The sequence below is a fragment of the Nerophis lumbriciformis genome, linkage group LG05 (assembly GCF_033978685.3).
Source record: "Nerophis lumbriciformis linkage group LG05, RoL_Nlum_v2.1, whole genome shotgun sequence".
NCBI classification, from domain to species: domain Eukaryota; kingdom Metazoa; phylum Chordata; class Actinopteri; order Syngnathiformes; family Syngnathidae; genus Nerophis; species Nerophis lumbriciformis.
In genome coordinates this window covers 33110333-33130332 of record NC_084552.2, presented here as the reverse complement: position 1 = coordinate 33130332, position 20000 = coordinate 33110333, and the positions used below count along the sequence as shown (strand labels likewise).

At 42.2% G+C, this 20000-nt stretch overlaps 2 protein-coding genes across 3 annotated transcripts in view; both read left to right on the top strand.

Annotated features, from left to right (window-relative positions):
* Positions 1–5401, top strand: part of LOC133606614 (uncharacterized) — an 8908-nt gene extending 3507 nt beyond the window's left edge. The window contains exons 4-7 of the mRNA XM_061960727.2: positions 33–122; positions 2108–2218; positions 3140–3263; positions 3531–5401. Of these exons, the coding sequence (XP_061816711.1) occupies positions 33–122; positions 2108–2218; positions 3140–3263; positions 3531–5107 (1902 nt within the window). The 3' untranslated portion in view covers positions 5108–5401. The remainder of the gene's footprint in view (positions 1–32; positions 123–2107; positions 2219–3139; positions 3264–3530) is intronic.
* Positions 5402–8207: 2806 nt separating this feature from the next.
* ints13 (integrator complex subunit 13) overlaps positions 8208–20000 on the top strand; it is a 12282-nt gene continuing 489 nt past the window's right edge. The window contains exons 1-17 of one of the 2 annotated variants that reach the window (XM_061960729.1): positions 8208–8673; positions 8755–9007; positions 9071–9145; positions 9806–10008; positions 11118–11198; positions 11296–11386; positions 11454–11582; positions 11807–11830; positions 12277–12361; positions 15614–15706; positions 15771–15860; positions 15954–16132; positions 16189–16353; positions 16424–16578; positions 16650–16880; positions 16950–17080; positions 17158–17290. In XM_061960729.1, the coding sequence (XP_061816713.1) occupies positions 8783–9007; positions 9071–9145; positions 9806–10008; positions 11118–11198; positions 11296–11386; positions 11454–11582; positions 11807–11830; positions 12277–12361; positions 15614–15706; positions 15771–15860; positions 15954–16132; positions 16189–16353; positions 16424–16578; positions 16650–16880; positions 16950–17080; positions 17158–17290 (2090 nt within the window). In that variant the 5' untranslated portion in view covers positions 8208–8673; positions 8755–8782. The remainder of the gene's footprint in view (positions 8674–8754; positions 9008–9070; positions 9146–9805; positions 10009–11117; positions 11199–11295; positions 11387–11453; positions 11583–11806; positions 11831–12276; positions 12362–15613; positions 15707–15770; positions 15861–15953; positions 16133–16188; positions 16354–16423; positions 16579–16649; positions 16881–16949; positions 17081–17157; positions 17291–20000) is intronic. The other variant, XM_061960733.1, reaches the window with a different exon arrangement.

Sequence of the window (20000 nt, the reverse complement as noted above, 5' to 3'; positions counted from 1 at the left end):
CTTTTTTTAAATGCCATAATGTGTCACAAAAGGATGCAGAAGTGGAAAAATGTCAGACAAACTTCATGGTACTGGTCCAGAATCTGCTGAAAAGCCCCACAGAGAGGAAACACTTCTTTAAGGTACAAATATGTGAATAATATGCAAATATGTACCCATGGTAGATTGTATTAAGCACTATAAAAAGGATGTCTCTTTAGACATTATTTCAATATTTTTCACATAATTTTTGCTATCAATCTTAAAACTCCCATAATTCAGGTTGTGACAAATTTGGTACTTCAGTGTAAAAATTATCTTTATTTTTAAAATAAATTTTTCTGTGACATATTTGGTAATACAAAAATGTATATGTATTTTTATTTTTTCATTTGCACATCCACAAAATGAAAACAATGAACATACAATGTAAAGCAAAACCTGAGGCCCTAAAGTCTTGTAAAGCATCACAATTATCACAGCAGCAGGAATAGACAAATACATATAATTTCTTCACAGTATGTATTCAATTTTGCATAAGTTTACTGTAATTATTTTAATATGGGGACGGTGTGGCGCCGTTGGGAGAGTGGCCATGTCAGCAACCTGAGGGTTCCTGGTTCAATCCCCACCTTCTACCAACCTCGTCATGTCCGTTGTGTCCTTGAGCAAGACACTTCACCCTTGCTTCTGATGGGTCATGGTTAGCACCTAGCATGGCAGCTCCCGCCATCAGTGTGTGAATGTGTGTGTGAATGTGGAAATAGTGTCAAAGCGCTTTGAGTACCTTGAAGGTAGAAAAGCGCTATACAAGTATAACCCATTTACCATATACCATAAAAAACATTAGTTTTATTGTATTATAATTTCTAGAGCGAATAGTTTGTGCAGTAGTAATACTTTTTTAAATTGTAATTGTATTAATATTTAGTGACAATATTTTTTGAATCTCCTCGAATTACTTCTTCTTATTTGAAAGGGATTTTTTGAAAAGTCCTTAGATTTGGCAGATTGAACATACAGAATTAGACTCTATAAATTAAATAAATGTACCGGTACATATAGATCATTTTAATATTTGCTTTTAAACTCACATAATTATTTCTTGCAGTTTAAGACTTGAGCCGTTAGATCAGGGGTCTCAGACACGCGGCCTACGGGCCAATTGCAGCCCGCGAGACGTTATTTTGCGGCCCGCACCTTAATATAACAATGTAATATTAGTGCGGCCCGCGAGTTTTATATGAATGGCGCTTGACAGCGTCATACTTGCCAACCCTCCCAATTTTTCCGGGAGACTGCCGAATTTCTTGGCAACCATTCTCTCGAATGTCTTCACCCAAACAACAATATTAAGGGCGTGCCGTGATGTCACTGCCTTTAGCGCCCTCTACAACCTGTACAAACAGCGTGCCAGCCCAGTCACATGTTGTATTTGGCTTCTGTACACACACGTAAGTGACTGCAAGACATACTTGGTCAACAGCCATACAGGTCACACTGAGGGTGGCCGTATAAACAAGTTTAACACTGTTACAAATATGCGCCACACTGAACCCACACCAAACAAGAATGACAGACACATTTCGGGAGAACATCCGCACCGTAACACAACATAAACACAACAGAACAAATACCCAGAATCCCATGCAGCCCTAACTCTTCCGGGCTGCAATATACACCCCGCTACCACCAAACCCCGCTCCCCCCCCCCCCAACCCTGCCCCCCCACACACACATATTGGCAAGAACAGTATGTTATGTTGGATAGCCATTCAAAAAAGGTGAATTCATTAAAAAGTGCATGTTAGATTTTTTTAAGACATCTTTTCTTGCGGCCCAGCCTCACCCAGTTTCTGCATCCGGTGGCCCCCAGGTAAATTGAGTTTGAGACCCCTGCGTTAGATGTAACTGAGATATTAGCTACTATAAAATTAAGATTAAAAAATGGTTTATTTACTGTTTTTTATTTAGCTACAAAAAGTCTCCCAAATAGTCATAGAATTAGTTTGTATTAGTCTATAGGCATATTGGGCAGTTCACTGACATGGTGGCTATTTGGAACAGAAAGGATGAAAATGTATGGATGATATCCATGTTAACCGTGTCAGTGTTCCTCCACACACAGGAAGTGTTCCCACTTCAATATGGCACCAAGTTCGACACGGCGCTGCAGACGCTTACCGCCGGCTTGGTCTGCAAGTTGGAGCAACTTCTTCCTGTTCCCAACCTCTCCCAGGTAAGTGTGGTCACGTGATCCCCCTCCCGGGTAGGTGTGGTCGCTTTAGCACCTTCCCGGGTAGGTGTGGTCGCTTTAGCCCCTTCCCGGGTAAGTGTGGTCGCATTAACGCCTTCCCGGGTAGGTGTGGTCACATTAGCCGCCTAACAGGTAGGCGTGGGTCACATGACCCGCCTCCCGGGTAGGCGTGGTCACATGAGCTGCCTTAGAGGTAGGTGTGGTCACATGACCCGCCTCCCGGGTAGGTGTGGTCAAATGAGCCGCCTCCCGGGTAGGTGTAGTCACATGACCAGCATCTTGGGTAGGTGTGGTCACATGACCCGCCTCAAAGGTAGTTGTGGTCACATTAGCCACCTAACATGTAGGTGTTGTCACATGACCCACCTTCCAGGTAGGTGTGGTCACATGAGCCGCCTAACATGTTGGTGTGGTCACATGAGCCACCTAATAGATAGGTGAGGTCACATGACCCGCCTCCTGAGTAGGTGTGGTCACATAACCCGCCTCCTGGGTAGGTGTGGTCAAATGTACCGCCTCCCAGGTAGTTGTGTACCGCCTCCCAGGTAGGTGTTGCCACATGACTCGCCTAACATGTAGGTGTGGTCACATGAGCCGCCTAACAAGTAGGTGTGTTCACATGACCCGCTTCCTGGGTAGGTGTGTTCTCATGACCCGCTTCCCATGTAGGTGTGGTCATTGAGCCGCATAATAGGTAGGTGTGGTCACATGACCCGTTTCTCTGGTAGGTGTGGTCACATGACCTGCCTCCCAGGTAGGTGTGATCCTATCACCTGCATCCTGGTTAGGTTTGGCCACATGACCCCATTCCCGGGTAGTAGTGGTCACATGACCCGCCTCACATGTAGTTGTGGTCACTTGACACGCCATGGAACTTCTCAGTCATCTTTTTTCTACCTCCAGCTGAGCGCCATGATCTCATCAGATCCTGCGGTGCTGCAAGCGTGTGGAGGCTTTATGCCTGAAGGTGCCCGCCTGAAGAGCCTGCTCCTGTACCAGCAGTCCAAGGGGCTCCTCTCTGGTAAAGGTAGGAAATGTTGACCCAATGTAAGATCACACCTTTTTTCTAACATGAAATAACAACAAAAAAGATTAAAATCCATTTACATAATTGATTAGCATTATTTTAGAAAGAGCATTTTCGCTTGTTTGCTAAGTTTTTGTAAGTAAAGTCTGTTTTATTTATCACCTCCGATTTGACAAAACACGTTTTTTATCAGACAAAAACAAGCGTATTATATTCAGGTAGTTGGCTAATCAACGGTAATGATAGAAAACTTCTTCATTTCCGCAGCAACCATCTCATCTTCAGTTGGCGACTGTGTGTTATCCTCGCTTTCCTTCCGACCCAAGCCCGTCGAAGCGCCGCCTCCGAAGCCGCCCGTGGCGATCCCTCCAATCGTGAGCCCGCCAAACGCCGACCACGACGACCCAGGCGCCATATCGGACGAGTCTGATCGCGTGGAAGCCCCCGTGGATAAAGCGGCAGATAGTGAAGCTGCGGTGGTCTCTGATGACCAGCCAGACCAGGAGAAAAGCGCCCCGCAGGAGCCGCCCGCTTCTGCCACGCCGCTAGCGGAAGCCTCTAATCGAACCCCCCTGAAGCCCATCCCCTTTAGGGTGATTCCGGTTCCTATCAAAAAGGTCCCAGCCTCCCCAAGTACCACCTTGACCAAAGACGGACAAAAGACTCAGAGAGTCACCCTGCATCAGTGGGTGTCTAAGATCGCCACCAACACCATCTCTCTCCCGGCTCTTCCGCCACTCCCCCCTGACAGGCTGAGCCACGACGACTACAGCAGACCCAGCATCAGAAGGAAGAAGCAGATCAAACCGCCGGCCGACAGGTTCAACTGCAGCATGTGTGACAAGAGCTTCCCCTACCAGTCCAAGCTAGTGGACCACGAGCGCATTCACACGGGTGAGAAGCCCTTCGTGTGCACGTCGTGCAACAAGAGTTTCCGCACCCAGGCCTTCCTCAACAATCACCTAAAGACGCACAGCACGGCACGGCCGTACGCATGCGGCCAGTGCGGCAAATGCTTCGCCAAGCTGCAGAGTCTGAGCAAGCACATGCTGGCGCACAGCGGCCAGAAGCCGTTCTACTGCGACGTGTGCAACAAGGGCTTCACGCAGTCCACGTACTTCAAGCGGCACATGGAGTGCCACACCAGCCAGATGACCTTCCCCTGCAAGCACTGCAACAAGAGCTTCCCCACCGCCTTCAAGCTCGCCAACCACGAGCGCTGGCACACCAGAGACCGCCCGCACATGTGTGAGCGCTGCGGGAAGCGCTTCCTGGTTCCCAGCCTGCTGAAGCGACACATGGGCTACCACATCGGAGACCGCCAGTACCTTTGCTCTCAGTGCGGGAAGACCTTTGTCTACTTGTCTGACCTGAAGAGGCACCAGCAGGACCACGTCCCCAAAGCAAAGATCCCCTGCCCGGTGTGCCAGAAGAAGTTTTCCAGTAAGTACTGCCTGAGGGTCCACCTGAGGATCCACACCCGAGAGAGGCCGTACCGCTGCTCCATATGCGAGAAGAGCTTCACCCAAGTGGGGAACCTGAAGGTCCACATCCGCCTGCACACCAACGAGCGCCCGTTCAGCTGCGACGTGTGCGGCAAGACGTACAAGCTGGCGTCACACCTCAACGTCCACAAGAGGACACACTCGTGCAAGAAGCCCTGGACCTGCGACACGTGCGGGAAGGGCTTCTCGGTCCCGGGCCTCCTGAAGAACCACGAGCAGGTGCATGCCAGGGAGGCCGACCCGGACTTGGCTGCAAAACGCAGGCACAGGAACAAGCAGAAAAAACTCTCCCTCAAGAGGAAGTACGACGAGGAAGAGGAGGGCATCGATGAATACTAAACCTCTTCTTGCTTCTTAATCTTAACAATATTTCTCACTTCTTTTCCTTTTTTGATGCAATTATGGAACAGAATAGTAAAATCATTTTATTTGTACAAAATGTGATAACCATGAAAAAGATATTTGTAAACGTAATCATTATTCACTCAATATTTGTTGTGCATGTGATTGTGTCAACTTTGCAGCATTATTAGTCGACCAAATATACTTAAGTATTTGACTTCATTAGAATACAATTTAACATTGTGCAAACATGCCTTCCAGTCTTACCAGCTGTGTTTTCACAACAATAAAAAGTCGAAACTTAAAAGAGCCTTTGTCATCTTCATTTCATGCATTAACTTCACTTTAACACTTAAGAAAATTCTCATCATTACTTTTCTTTCCTGACAGAAGGCACATCTTTTTGTTTGATGCTTCTTTCCAAGTCTTCACTGAGCAATGGGGCTTATCACCTAAATCAGAGCCTTTTTGACAGAATACTTTGAATTGACGCTTACTTTTATGAGAAGTACAGTCAGAAGTTAACTTTTTTTTTTTTTTTTTTAAGTAGGCGCACGGTCAACAAGCAGTGACTCACTTCCTTTCCTTCCCCAGGAGACCCTGCACAGCCATTATGAGTAAGGCCACATATTACATACATTAGTGCAGAAATTCATCATCAGGCTGGCCTGTCTGTTGCCTTGGAGACACAGCGACCTCTGACATCTAAGAGAATCAGTGCGCTGCATTGTTGGGCTGCTTGGTCAGACATATGGCGATTTTTGAAACAAAGTTCATTTTAAGGCTTAAATGTGTGACATTTAAGTTCAGAACACAAGTTCTCTTTGCTGAGAATATTTACATTCCTTTTAAAATATATATTTTAGCTCTCTTGTATTTCATTGCTTTTCACCTTTTTATTCATTTTATTTATCTGTGTTTTTATTTGGGGTTTAGCAGTGCAATTGACCTCTTATTTGTTTTTAAAAAACACACATATATGTGTATGTATATATATATATATACATACATATATATATATATATATATATATGTGTGTGTGTGTGTGTGTTGGCCCTGCGATGAGGTGGCGACTTGTCCAGGCTGTACCCCGCCTTCCGCCCAAATGCAGCTGAGATAGGCTCCAGCACCCCCCCGCAACCTCAAAAGGGACAAGCGGTAGAAAATGGATGGATATATACTGTATATATATATATATATCCCTACATAAATATATACACATGTATACTATTTGTATTTGTATATATATATATATACAGGTAAAAGCCAGTAAATTAGAATATTTTGAAAAACTTGATTTATTTCAGTAATTGCATTCAAAAGGTGTAACTTGTACATTATATTTATTCATTGCACACAGACTGATGCATTCAAATGTTTATTTCATTTAATTTTGATGATTTGAAGTGGCAACAAATGAAAATCCAAAATTCCGTGTGTCACAAAATTAGAATATTACTTAAGGCTAATACAAAAAAGGGATTTTTAGAAATGTTGGCCAACTGAAAAGTATGAAAATGAAAAATATGAGCATGTACAATACTCAATACTTGGTTGGAGCTCCTTTTGCCTCAATTACTGCGTTAATGCGGCGTGGCATGTAGTCGATAAGTTTCTGGCACTGCTCAGGTGTTATGAGAGCCCAGGTTGCTCTGATAGTGGCCTTCAACTCTTCTGCGTTTTTGGGTCTGGCATTCTGCATCTTCCTTTTCACAATACCCCACAGATTTTCTATGGGGCTAAGGTCAGGGGAGTTGGCGGGCCAATTTAGAACAGAAATACCATGGTCCGTAAACCAGGCACGGATAGATTTTGCGCTGTGTGCAGGCGCCAAGTCCTGTTGGAACTTGAAATCTCCATCTCCATAGAGCAGGTCAGCAGCAGGAAGCATGAAGTGCTCTAAAACTTGCTGGTAGACGGCTGCGTTGACCCTGGATCTCAGGAAACAGAGTGGACCGACACCAGCAGATGACATGGCACCCCAAACCATCACCCAACCATGCAAATTTTGCATTTCCTTTGGAAATCGAGGTCCCAGAGTCTGGAGGAAGACAGGAGAGGCACAGGATCCACGTTGCCTGAAGTCTAGTGTAAAGTTTCCACCATCAGTGATGGTTTGGGGTGCCATGTCATCTTAAGGTTTTTTGTATTAACCTTAAGTAATATTCAAATTTTGTGACACACGTAATTTTGGATTTTCATTTGTTGCCACTTCAAATCATCAAAATTAAATGAAATAAACATTTGAATGCATCAATCTGTGTGCAATGAATAAATAGAATGTACAAGTTACACCTTTTGAATGCAATTACTGAAATAAATCAAGTTTTTCAAAATATTCTAATTTACTGGCTTTTACCTGTATATATATATATATACATATATACCGGTATATATATATATATATATTTTTTTTTATTTTTTTTTTTAATGTATTTTTTTTTTTTTTTAGGATTGATAAGAAGTTAAAGAAAATTTTGAATTTTGATCATAGGACACCCAAGGTGACAAACAGTGCAATTGTAATTTCAAGTATTGAAAATGTGTATATTTTCTGCTTGTCATATAATTATATTTATTTCGTTATTATTTTGTAATGCTATCAGTTTGTACCCCGCCTTCCGGCCGAATGCAGCTGAGATGGGCTCCAGCACCCCCCGCGAGCCCGGGGGGGACAAGCGGTGACAAAAATGGATGGATATATGTACGATACAAATGTTTTTCTTTTTTTCCTGTGTTTTTTTTTTTTAATTGAACAATGAACATCCATACACAAACAAATTGAGGAACTTCCAATATAATTAAAATCCAACATTGCTCCAATGTTCCAGATCAGGCCGGCCGAGCAATTAACATAATAAATAAAATTCAAACAATTGTCATACAACCCAAAACTGTTAAATAGAGTAAAAGCAATTATAAGAGACAATACGTATGAGATTAAAGTCTACATGAAAAAAATTATACATGTATATATATATATATATAATTATCTTTTAAAAGGGCTCATCTAAAACTATTTACAGGTCTCCAATAAAAATAACAATTTACAATACAAATGTGCAGCACACTTCCGCTAGGAATCTCTAAACCGGAACTTTGGGGAAAGATAATGCGTGACGGACCACAGTTACCCATATTTCCGCTAACAACAATCCTGGCTTTCTTAACTGGAGTATTGTGTGTACAGGCTAAAGCCGACTCAAGGCTGTTTGGACACTATCATGGGGAAGTGGCATGAAACGAACATATTTATTATCGCGCTAAGTATTCACTTGTAGCTGGCAATAAAAGTGATAGAGAAAAAAAACAAAATCAGCCTGCCAGCGTAGCGTTGACGAGCGCGTTAGCCGCTTGTCTCCTTCCTTTAGCATGTAGTGTGACGTTAGCCTGCTTATGGGTTTTGGTCGGTCATCATTCTCATGTCCAAACAGTGACTAAATTAATCGTGGGTTTTGTAGAGAGGTAGATTGTATCTGTACAGTATATATCTGTGTAAAATATATCACCATGTTTGAAGCGACTATTTCCTGACCGAGAAGCGTTGGACAAGATTTTCTAGCGTGAGTTAGCATCCATGCAAACATGTCATATGTGTGCTTTATAGTATTTTATATTTCACATTTGTGTCACTGTCCTTACAGATCATCGCTCCCTGCAGGCGAATCAAAAATGAAGATGTTTGCCGTGTCTCACAAGACCGTCTTTGTGGTGGACCACTGTCCCTACATGGCTGAGTCCAGTCGTCAGCAGGTGGAATGTGATCTTTTGACCAAAAGCCGAGCCCAGGGAGTCATCCCTTTGGCCCCAGTGTCCAAGTCGCTCTGGACCTGTGCTGTGGAGTGCTCCATGGAGTACTGCCGGATCCTATATGATATTTACCCAGTGGACAAATTGGTTAGATTCTGCATCATAGCATGAGTACTAGTGTGCTTGTATTCATATTTGTTCTCTTTACAGATAAATTACATTGTGAGCGACTCAGAGTTCCACATCTTGAATAGCTGGAAGCGTGACAACCAAAGCACTCATGAGGTTGTTTTCTACCCTTAAAGAGCATATTGTATACAATGGACCATGTAGTGATGTGCTATTACTCCACATCTTTGATTGATTGATTGAAACTTTTATTAGTAGATTGCACAGTACAGCACATATTCCGTACAATTGACCACTAAATGGTAACACCTGAATACGTTTTTCAACTTGTTTAAGCCACGTTAATCAATTCATGGTACAAATATATACTATCAGCATAATACAGTCATCACACAAGTTAATCATCAGAGTATATACATTGAATTATTTACAATCCGGGGGTTTGGCTGATATAAGCACTTCAGTCATCAACAATTATATCATCTGAGAAATGGACATTGAAACAGTGTAGGTCTGACTTGATAGGATATGTACAGCGAGCAGTGAACATAGTGAGCTCAGAAAGCATAAGAACAAGTATATACATTTGATTATTTACAATCCGGGGAGGTAGGATGTGGTGGGGGGAGGGTGTTAGTCTAGGGTTGCAGTTGCCTGGAGGTGTTCTTTACGTGCGGTTTTGAAGGAGGATAGAGATGCACTTTCTTTTACACCTGTTGGGAGTGCATTCCATATTGATGTGGCATAGAAGGAGAATGAGTTAAGACCTTTGTTAGATCGGAATCTGGGTTTAACGTGGTTTGTGGATCTTGACAGCTAATGTCGGCTTTGGCAGCCGTTGGGCCTCCTAACCCACGCGAGGACCCTGAGTGCTGCAGCATCTTGCACGGTCTGGTCGCCGCCGTGGAGTCGCTGTGCAAAATCACCGAGCTGCAGCACGAGAAGCGCATTGATCTCATGGACACGGTGGAGCGGGTGGTGAACAGAGGTCGAGTTATCTGTCTGACTAATGCCAAAAGGTAAGGCGATCACCTGACATCTGCACAGTGGAAGGAAAGAAGTGCGGCTCAAGTTGTTGATGTTAGCATCAGTTAAAAAGACAAAAGGTGATGTGGTAGCCAAAAGACTTGTTTAAACACTTATAATTACTGTTCTAAAATAATGAATAATTCAAACATACAATAATGTATCAAACTTCTGCCCAATTTAAGGTTTATGTCAATATTTTATTAATGATATGACTTATATTTACACATTCCATTACACATGGTTTAGTTTAAACATGTTTGAATATTAAACAGTACTGGTAGTTGTTATTTTTATTTTTACAGTTTTAAATAACACATGATTTAATGAATGTGTTTAAGCATGTAATTTTAATAACAAGTTAAACAATATAACACTATTATATATTTTTTTTTTTAAAGTACAACTTTTAGCATGTAGAATCATCTTTTGGTTTATGGTTTATGTTCTTGAAGTATTTCTGAAATATTTAGGTGTAAAATTATATTTTTATTAGTGCTGTCAAATGCAACATTTGTAAGTGTTTTAGATTGGATTCATCACACTTGAATTTCGATTAATCGTGATTAGTTCACAGGTTATTCCTAGGTTGGATAATTTAAATTATCTTAAAAAACATGCCCAATATTTTCAAACAAATTAATTTTTATTGTCAGAATGTCATACAGGTACATTTTAAAAATGTTCTACCGGTACTTAAATGCATGATTTGCAGTTTAGTACTTTCATTTTGAAGTGAACTGAGTCAGTGAGTCCATACCTATCAATCATTTTTGCACTGACATATTGTTAATCTGATCACTGATTTATAGCGACACACCTTTCATGTTTCCATCCGCGGTTAAGTTAACTCGTTATTTTTGACAGCCCTCTTTTTTATAGTTAGTTTTTAATAACAGGTGCTTTAGTATATGTGTAGCACTGTACAATAATACAAATTAAAGTATATATTTATATATACATGTATTTATGTATGTGTGTGTATATATCTATATATAAATATAATTATTAATTATAATATATAATTATGGAAAATAATCTCACGTGTAAGTAAGTATTGTTTTTTTCAACAATGGGGTGTTGTAGTAATATATTTTTGCAGTGACACTCACGTGCGCATGCTGGAAGACTGCATCCAGGAGACCATCTTGGAGCAAAACAAGCTGGCAGCAGGCTCAGACAGGTTAGTTCAGTCCTATTATAAATAAAGTTGATTTGATTTGATTTGATAACATGAGGAAACGTTCATACCATAAGCTGAACTTTGTCGCCTCCTTCAGGCTGATGGGCATCCAGCAGTGTGAGCTGGTCCTCATTCACATTCACCCTCAGGGCGAGGACACGCTGGTGTCCGACCGTCCCAAGAAAGAGGTACTTGCTAGAACGTTTGTATGTCATTATGTCTTCGTTCGATTCAAGCCGTCTTCCTTTCCGTCAGATCTCGTCGCTACTTACAAGTGAGGTCCACAGCGTGCGCGCAGGGAGGCACTTGGCCAGCAAGCTCAACATTCTAGTCCAGCAGCACTTTGACTTGGCCTCCACCACCATCACTAACATCCCCATGAAGGTGAGCACCATCTTCACCTTCCTTGTCATCAGCTGCATGCAGTGCACCGCTCATTTCTACATTTCTCTTTTCATTGATGGCTTTTTTTTCTCCTTTCTTTTCGCTTGCTTTACGCGCAATATCCTTCCTCACCTCCAACCACTTCATCGTTTTCCTTTCCCCCTCCTTTGTAAATCTGACTGAACCCTGCTGCTGGTTTCATGCTGTATTTTCTGTTTTGCTAGCCCACATTAAATGTTTGCGACCAGGTTAGTACTCAATTCACACACAAAAGGCGCAGAGTCCCAAAGCCGTGTGTCGTGTGTGTTACTGTATGTTGTGTCTTGCAAAAAGGCTCTCGCCTCGTCGTTCACTGTCATGAGTGTGCAGGCAACTGTGGTCTCGTAAGGACAATTTCAAAGTAGTCATGATGGTAAATTGCCTCCAGTGTACGAGGACTTGTGTCCAAACATGACCAACGTTGCCTCTTCTTCATCCTGTTTGCCCAAGTGTGTTCCCTACTCCAGCCCCACTGTGTTATCTTGCCCATCAACTCTAGATAGTTAGCGTTTAGCATCCCCCCCTCAAGTGTAAATCAACCTTCCATTACTGGAACATGAAATCAGCAGTGTTTGTGCGTGTGTGTGTAGAACGCATGCTTCACAATTTTTTAGAACACTTTCTGTGTGTTTCTGTCTCATCTGTGGGCGCGTAGGAAGAGCAGCACGCCAACACGTCTGCCAATTACGACGTGGAGCTTCTGCATCACAGGGACGCTCACCTGGAGTTCTTCAAAAGTGGTGAGTAACATGCATGCATTGGCTTTCTAGGGCTGACCAATTAATGGTCAAATGCGAGTCACAAGGGTTTGCAGGAGACTGATCTTTATGATGGATAATAAAACCAATTGTTGTTAAACTAGTAAAAAAATAAAATAAATGAAATGTCCTTTAAATTTAATTTATTAATAAACATACATACGGCGTGGCGAAGTTGGTAGAGTGGCCGTGCCAGCATTTGGAGGGTTCCTGGTTACTGGGGTTCAATCCCCACCTTCTACCATCCTAGTCACGTCCGTTGTGTCCTTGGGCAAGACACTTCACCCCTTGCTCCTGATGGCTGCTGGTTAGCGCCTTGCATGGCAGCACCCGCCATCAGTGTGTGAATGTGTGTGTGAATGGGTGAATGTGGAAATACTGTCAAAGCGCTTTGAGTACCTTGAAGGTAGAAAAGCGCTATAAAAGTATAACCCATTTATTTATTTATAATTTATACATATACATACATTGTGTGTGTATATATATATGTATGTGTATATGTACATACATACATACATCAGGGTTTCTCCTATATTGCCAAAATACCTGTGGCGGTGCGGGCCTGGTCAATATGATGTCATCACAGGATTTGCTATGATGCATATATTCTTCAAATAGAACACAAAATGTGAATATACATTTAAAACAAATCTGTTTTTAAGTATAGCATTAATATATACATTTTTTTCTTACATAATATTGTTTTGTTCTATTTTTAAATTGTTGCTGCTTATCGTACAATGTACTTTGTTGATTTTTTATTTTTTTTAGCGATTTTTCCAATCCTTTTAGTTACTCTTTTTTAATAAAAAGGACTGGCAACAAATCCAGCATTTATTTCTGGTGTTATTCGAGACTGTACTTGTGTTTAGAGACTCTTTACTTCTGTCGCTCCATGTCCGCGACAAAAAGTGACTCGAGCTGCTGAGAGCCTGACGTCATACTTGCTTAGCGCTGCTGGGAGCCTTTCTCTCATTAAAAGCAGCCAATGTCATCTTAAATTGTGAAGATCGCTCTCCGCAGGTATATCTCAAATATATTAAAGTACGTACACAGCGGGGACACGCTGCCTCCGTTCCAGACAACCGTGTACGTATTGCTTTCGTCATCACAACATTCGGTTTTGAAAGCGCAGTCCTGGTGATTAAAGTCTTATTCCGGCCAAAATTTTGGTGCATCATTAGTCAATAGTGCGCAAATAATAAACTATGTATAACCATTCATAGTGTAACCTGCTGGTGTTAATGTGTATGTTAGTTTATAAATGTGTGTATATATATATATATATATATATATATATATATATATATATAAAATATTTGTGTATATATGAATATGTGTGAATATATATGTATATATGTGCTATATATATATGTGTGTAACCTGCTGGTGTTAATGTGTATGTTAGTTTATAAATGTATATATCTGTGTGTATATATATATATATATACATACATACACACATATATGTATATATATATATATATATATATATATATATATAATATATCACAGTATATACATGCATGTATGTATATGTCCATATATGTGTGTATATATATTTATATATATTATTTGTGGATACTCCACAATTGTTTCCTCTGTTGTTAATTTTGCACTCAAAATAAATAGATTGTTTATCATATATTCCTAATAATCTAAAACATACATTTAAATATATTTAGCTTTTAGTCAAATAGTATTTAAATTGTTGTATACAGATTTTTTTTTTTTAAAAGGATAAAAAGAAAAAACATGCCTTGAATCCTTCAAACCACGCCCCCTGTACTCAAGCCAATTGTTTCACCCCCACTTTCGAACCCATTTGTTGTCCCTAGTAAAATGTACGCCATTCTTTCATGATAGCTTCTCGAGGAACAATAATACAGGAAAGAATACACTTTAGAGTACCGTAGTCAGTGTACAGCTGGTATAGCAGTATAGATTTAGGCTCAATGTGAATACTCCTGCTCCGCCCTTGGATATTTTACCAAATAACATTAACTAGCTGCATGGACATATAATTTCACGAGTTTTGAGCATTTTTTTCCTAAAATATAGTCTTTTTATCTTATATTTTGTCAGCTCTTTTTTGCAGTGGAATGACAATCTCAAACAAACAGAAGAAGTCTGGAGCTAAAGTCATTAAGAAGTTTATTAAGCACAAAAAATATGACTAAAGTGGTGAAGCTGTATTTTCATTTCACTTTAACTTTATTGACAGTTTAGTTAAAAAACATATTCATTATTCATTTAGTTTATTTATATTTGCACAACATAATCGTATGTATAAAAAAAAAATGTTGTGATAATATTTGAGTGGGCCCCGGGTTCCTCTGTCATGGAACAGTTGGGCCCCGAGGTCAAAAAGGATAAGATTCCCTGTTCTTAACGGTCTTCTTCTTAATACAGACAGGCGGGGAAAAAAATAAGAAGAGCACAAACAAAGCTGAACATCGTGTGTGACCGCATCTTGAATGTAAACAAACATTTGTCATCTGTGACAAATGCCGTTTGCCAACTCCTGGCAAACGGCGAGGGTTGATGACGTAGCAAGACTCAACCAACGTCCGTACGCATAGGGGCGTATTCGCAATACTTTGCCATGGCAGTAGATGCTAGAGCGAAGGCAGGGTCAAGTAGAAGAAGGGAGTTGGAGGAGGGAGAATTCGAATTGAGCCTTACTGTCCACTGAAAGAGTCCACACACTGCCTCATTGTGTAAATATATTGTGAACCTGTCAAATAGTGTGAATAATTAGTGTGAACATTATTGTCTTAGCATTGCCATAATCCTCTTGGACATGAAGTTCACTAGACTTGCACACGTTATTGGAATCCTCTTCCACCTTTTTGTTTGGTGCTCAATTGTGTTCAGGTGTGGAGGAGACCTACTTTATCACCTTCACCTTCCTCAGCAAGGCACTTCATCTTCTTGGACGTGTCCTTGAGCTTGAGCTTGTTGGAAAACCACGTTTCTGCTTCACAATGTCACAGTTTCCCCTCAATAATCCGCGGCTTTGCCAGTTCCGGCAGCACTCATGCAGCCCCAAACCATTAACAGACACAATTATCTTGGTACTAACTTGTGTTGTTATTTTCAGTGGATCAGAGAGTCTATACTGCAATATCAGCTGTACAAGGACTACTCCAATTTTCATTTATTTTGATATACTGGGTTCAAATGTGAGAGGTATAATGATAGAAGGCCATCTCATTCTTTTTTGTTGCACAGGAGATTTGCACATGGCTGGCACAAGCACGCGTGAAAACGGACTAAAGGAAACGGTCACACTAAAGTGGTGCACGCCGAGAACCATCACCATCGGTAAGTTGAGACCAGGGATGCTAATAATCAGAACTTAAAGTGCCTAATTGTTTTCCCCTTTCAGAACTGCATTACTGCACAGGAGCTTATCGCATTTCTCCCACTGATGTCAACAGTCGTCCGTCGTCGTGTTTGACCAACTTTCTCCTCAACGGTAAGCAAAAAAAAAACTTTTTTTTTTTTTTAATTTACTTTTATTATTACTATTTTTGCCCCTGCGTAAAATTCAACGTTGTTCTTCCTTCAGGTCGATCGGTGCTGCTGGAGCAGCCCAGGAAGTCCGGTTCAAAGGTCATCAGCCACATGCTCAGCAGCCATGGAGGCGAGATCTTCTTGCACGTGCTCAACAGCAACCGCTCCACCCTGGAGGACCCGCCCTCCATCAGCGAGGGCTGCGGGGGCCGAGTGACTGACTACCGCATCACCGTATGTTCCATTGACGCAACAGAAATGTTCCATTTTATGACTTCAATGGATTCCAGGATTTCGGGGAGTTCATGAAGGAGAACCGACTGTTTCCCGTGTCCGAGTCCTCCCATCACGCTTCAGGGAAGCTGCCGGTAGAGCGCGCCAAGGCTCAGCTAGAGCGGTACACACGCTACTGGCCTATGATCATCTCCCAGACCACCATTTTCAACATGCAGGCCGTGAGCACATCCTTCCTCTCTCCATGACCTCTCTGTTGTACACCTGTCTTATCCTGTCCTGTTTCCCAAGGTGGTTCCTCTGGCTAACCTGATTGTGAAAGAGACGCTAACTGACGAAGACGTCCTCACCTGCCAGAAGACTGTTTACAACCTGGTAGACATGGAGAGGAAGAATGACCCTCTTCCCATCTCCACTGTGGGTTCCAGAGGCAAAGGACCCAAGAGGTTGGCTTGGTTAGACTTTATTTATTTAGATCTTCTTCTGTCTTCATGATGTCCAACTTTGTCCTCCGTAGAGACGAGCAGTATCGAATCATGTGGAACGAGCTGGAGACTCTGGTCAAAACGCACGCCGGGGCCACCGACAGGCACCAGAGGGTCCTGGACTGCATCGTGGCCTGCCGCAGCAAACCGCCTGAAGAGGAGGAGAGGAAGAAGAGAGGCAGGAAGAGAGAGGAGAGGGAAGACCGGACAGACAAAAACGGCAGCAAGGATGTAGAGGATAAAAGCTGGAAGGACTCAGAGAGGCCAGTTAGGTCCCTAAGTGGGCATGCATATGAGATGGTTCGCTGACTAACTCATATTTTTGTTTATAGGGTCAAGAGTTTGCAGGAAAAAGAGGATCAGGAGTCAGAAGTGATTAAAGATTCACCAGACTCTCCCGAGCCCCTCAACAAGAAGCCTCGTCTGACCACTGATGACGTTCAGCCAGCAGAGGGAGCAATAGGTAGTGCTTACTTTCCAGTGTTATTGGTTTTTTTTTCCAATTATACCTGATCTTATTTTATTTCTGTTACATGATAGGTCCCATCTCGCTCCTCGCCATGTGGACCAATCGGATCACCGCCAAGTCCAGGAAGCGGCGGGATCTTATGGGAAGAGCACGCTCAGTCAACAGCAGGTTTGAGCTGTACCAGCACCTCAAAGATGAAAATGGGTGAGTACTAAAGTACAGGGTTTCTGCGAACTATTAAAAGTCATCGAAAAATTAAGGCCTTAAATGGCATTAAAAAGCATTAAATTCGATGCCCAAAGGCATAAAAAAATGTCATACAATTGTTGGCCGGACTGAATCAATTAGTCAATTAATGAAACGATATATGAAAACAAACTTGATAACTTTGCCATCATCGATAAATTGCTATGTCTTTGTTTCTTTGGCTCTGGTTTTCAATGGTCTCACTCCTTGCATTGATCTCAGCACTTGAGCATGTTTATTCGACAATGGAATTACATGAACAGATTAAGCCTCTTGTCTGTCATTCATAATCTTCGTTTCGGTATGAGCAAGCGGGACCCACTTGCAGTTTTCTTCCACACGTTTTCGGTTTCCTGTGTGTAGGAGTGGAAGCGACACTCACTTTAATGTTGGAGCTGGAACTAATCATTTTAAAACAATGGCCACTTTTAATGTGCACATTGCTTCAAAACCATAGAAGACGACGTTCGCGAAAGTGGGCTATGTGAACCCCGGAAATTATGTTGTAACAAGCTGACCAATCACAGTTTTTTTCCCCTTGCTTTATTTAAACAACAATTTGATACACAAAATTCAAACAATAAATGATAAATGGGTTGTACTTGTATAGCGCTTTTCTACCTTCAAGGTACACAAAGCGCTTTGACACTACTTCCACATTTACCCATTCACACACATTCACACACTGATGGAGGGAGCTGCCATGCAAGGCGCTACCAGCACCCATCAGGACAAGGGTGAAGTGTCTTGCTCAGGACACAACGGACATGACGAGGTTGGTACTAGGTGGGGATTGAACCAGGGACCCTCGGGTCGCGCACGGCCACTCTTCCACTGCGCCACGCCGTGGCGCAATCACAACATACAAGTAAATCACACATGCTATCAGCTAATCACAAGTCAGCCATTTAAGGCAGGCAGCAGTTAACACTGTTAAATTTCTTTGGCGTGACCAACAAAGCAACTTCTGCTGTATGAAATAAATTTAAATAGAAATTAGCACTCATTAAACATTAAACAGTCTTGTGAGACAATTGTAATTCAATAGAGAGTAACAGTTAATGTAAACTTTTCAACTTTTCAAAATTATAATTGTCAACTGCTTACAATTTTGTCCCTATACAGACAATTGTAAGCTTTTGACTATGGTAGGTTGTGAGTTCAAACCCCGCCCAAGTCATACCAAAGACTATAAAAATGGGACCCATTACCTCCCTGCTTGGCACTCAGCATCAAGGTTTGGAATTGGGGGTTATATCACCAAAAATGATTCCTGAGCGCGGCACCGCTGCTGCCCACTGCTCCCCTCACCTCCCAGGAGGTGAACAAAGGGATGGGTCAAATGCAGAGGACACATTCCACCACACACAATCATTGGTACTTCCATATATATGTACTGTATGTATATGCGTTAGGACATCGGCATTAAAGGCCTACTGAAACCCACTACTACCGACCACGCAGTCTGATAGTTTATATATCAATGATGAAATATTAACATTGCAACACATGCCAATACGGCCGGGTTAGCTTACTAAAGTGCAATTTTAAATTTTGCGCGAAATATCCTGCTGAAAACGTCTCGGTATGATGACGTCTGCGCATGACGTCACGGATTGTAGAGGACGTTTTGGGACAGCATGGTGGCCAGCTATTAAGTCATCTGTTTTCATCGCAAAATTCCACAGTATTCTGGACATCTGTGTTGGTGAATCTTTTGCAATTTGTTCAATGAACAATGGAGACAGCAAAGTAGAAAGCTGTAGGTGGGAAGCGGTGTATTGCGGCAGGTGTTGTGCCGGATAGCGCACCCCCGCCGGAGAATGCACCTCCTGACTGCTGTGCCGGATAACACAGCCGGTGTTTCATTGTTTACATTCCCGGAAGATGTCAGTCAAGCTTTACCATTGGCCTGTGGAGAACTGGGACAACAGAGGCTCTTACCAGGAGGACTTTGAGTTGGATGCGCAGACGCGGTACCGTGAGTACGCATGCAGCTGCGGCTTCCAAACATTTGATCGCTTGCCCGTACATGCGTGCCGCTATGTGCATGTCACGTACGTAACTTTGGGGACTTTGGGGAAATATATGTGCTGTATGAACTTTGGGGAGGTGAACGGTACTTTGGGCTGTGGGATTGAGTGTGTTGTGCAGGTGTTTGAGTTGTATTGGTGGGAGGGGGGAGGTGTTTGTTTTGCAGGATTCATTTGTGGCATATTAAATATAAGCCTGGTTGTGTTGTGGCTAATAGGGTATATATATGTCTTGTGTTTATTTACTGTTTTAGTCATTCCCAGCTGAACATCAGGTCCCACCCGCCTCTCACAGCATCTTCCCTATCTGAATCGTTCCCACTGCCCTCTAGTCCTTCACTCTCACTTTCCTCATCCACGAATCTTTCATCCTCGCTCAAATTAATGGGGAAATCGTCGCTTTCTCGGTCCGAATCACTCTCACTGCTGGTGGCCATGATTGTAAACAATGTGCAGATGTGAGGAGCTCCACAACCTGTGATGTCACGCTACTCGTCTGCTACTTCCGGTACAGGCAAGGCTTTTTTATCACCGACCAAAAGTTGCGAACTTTATCGTCGATGTTCTTTACTAAATCCTTTCAGCAAAAATATGGCAATATCGCGAAATGATCAAGTATGACACATAGAATGGAC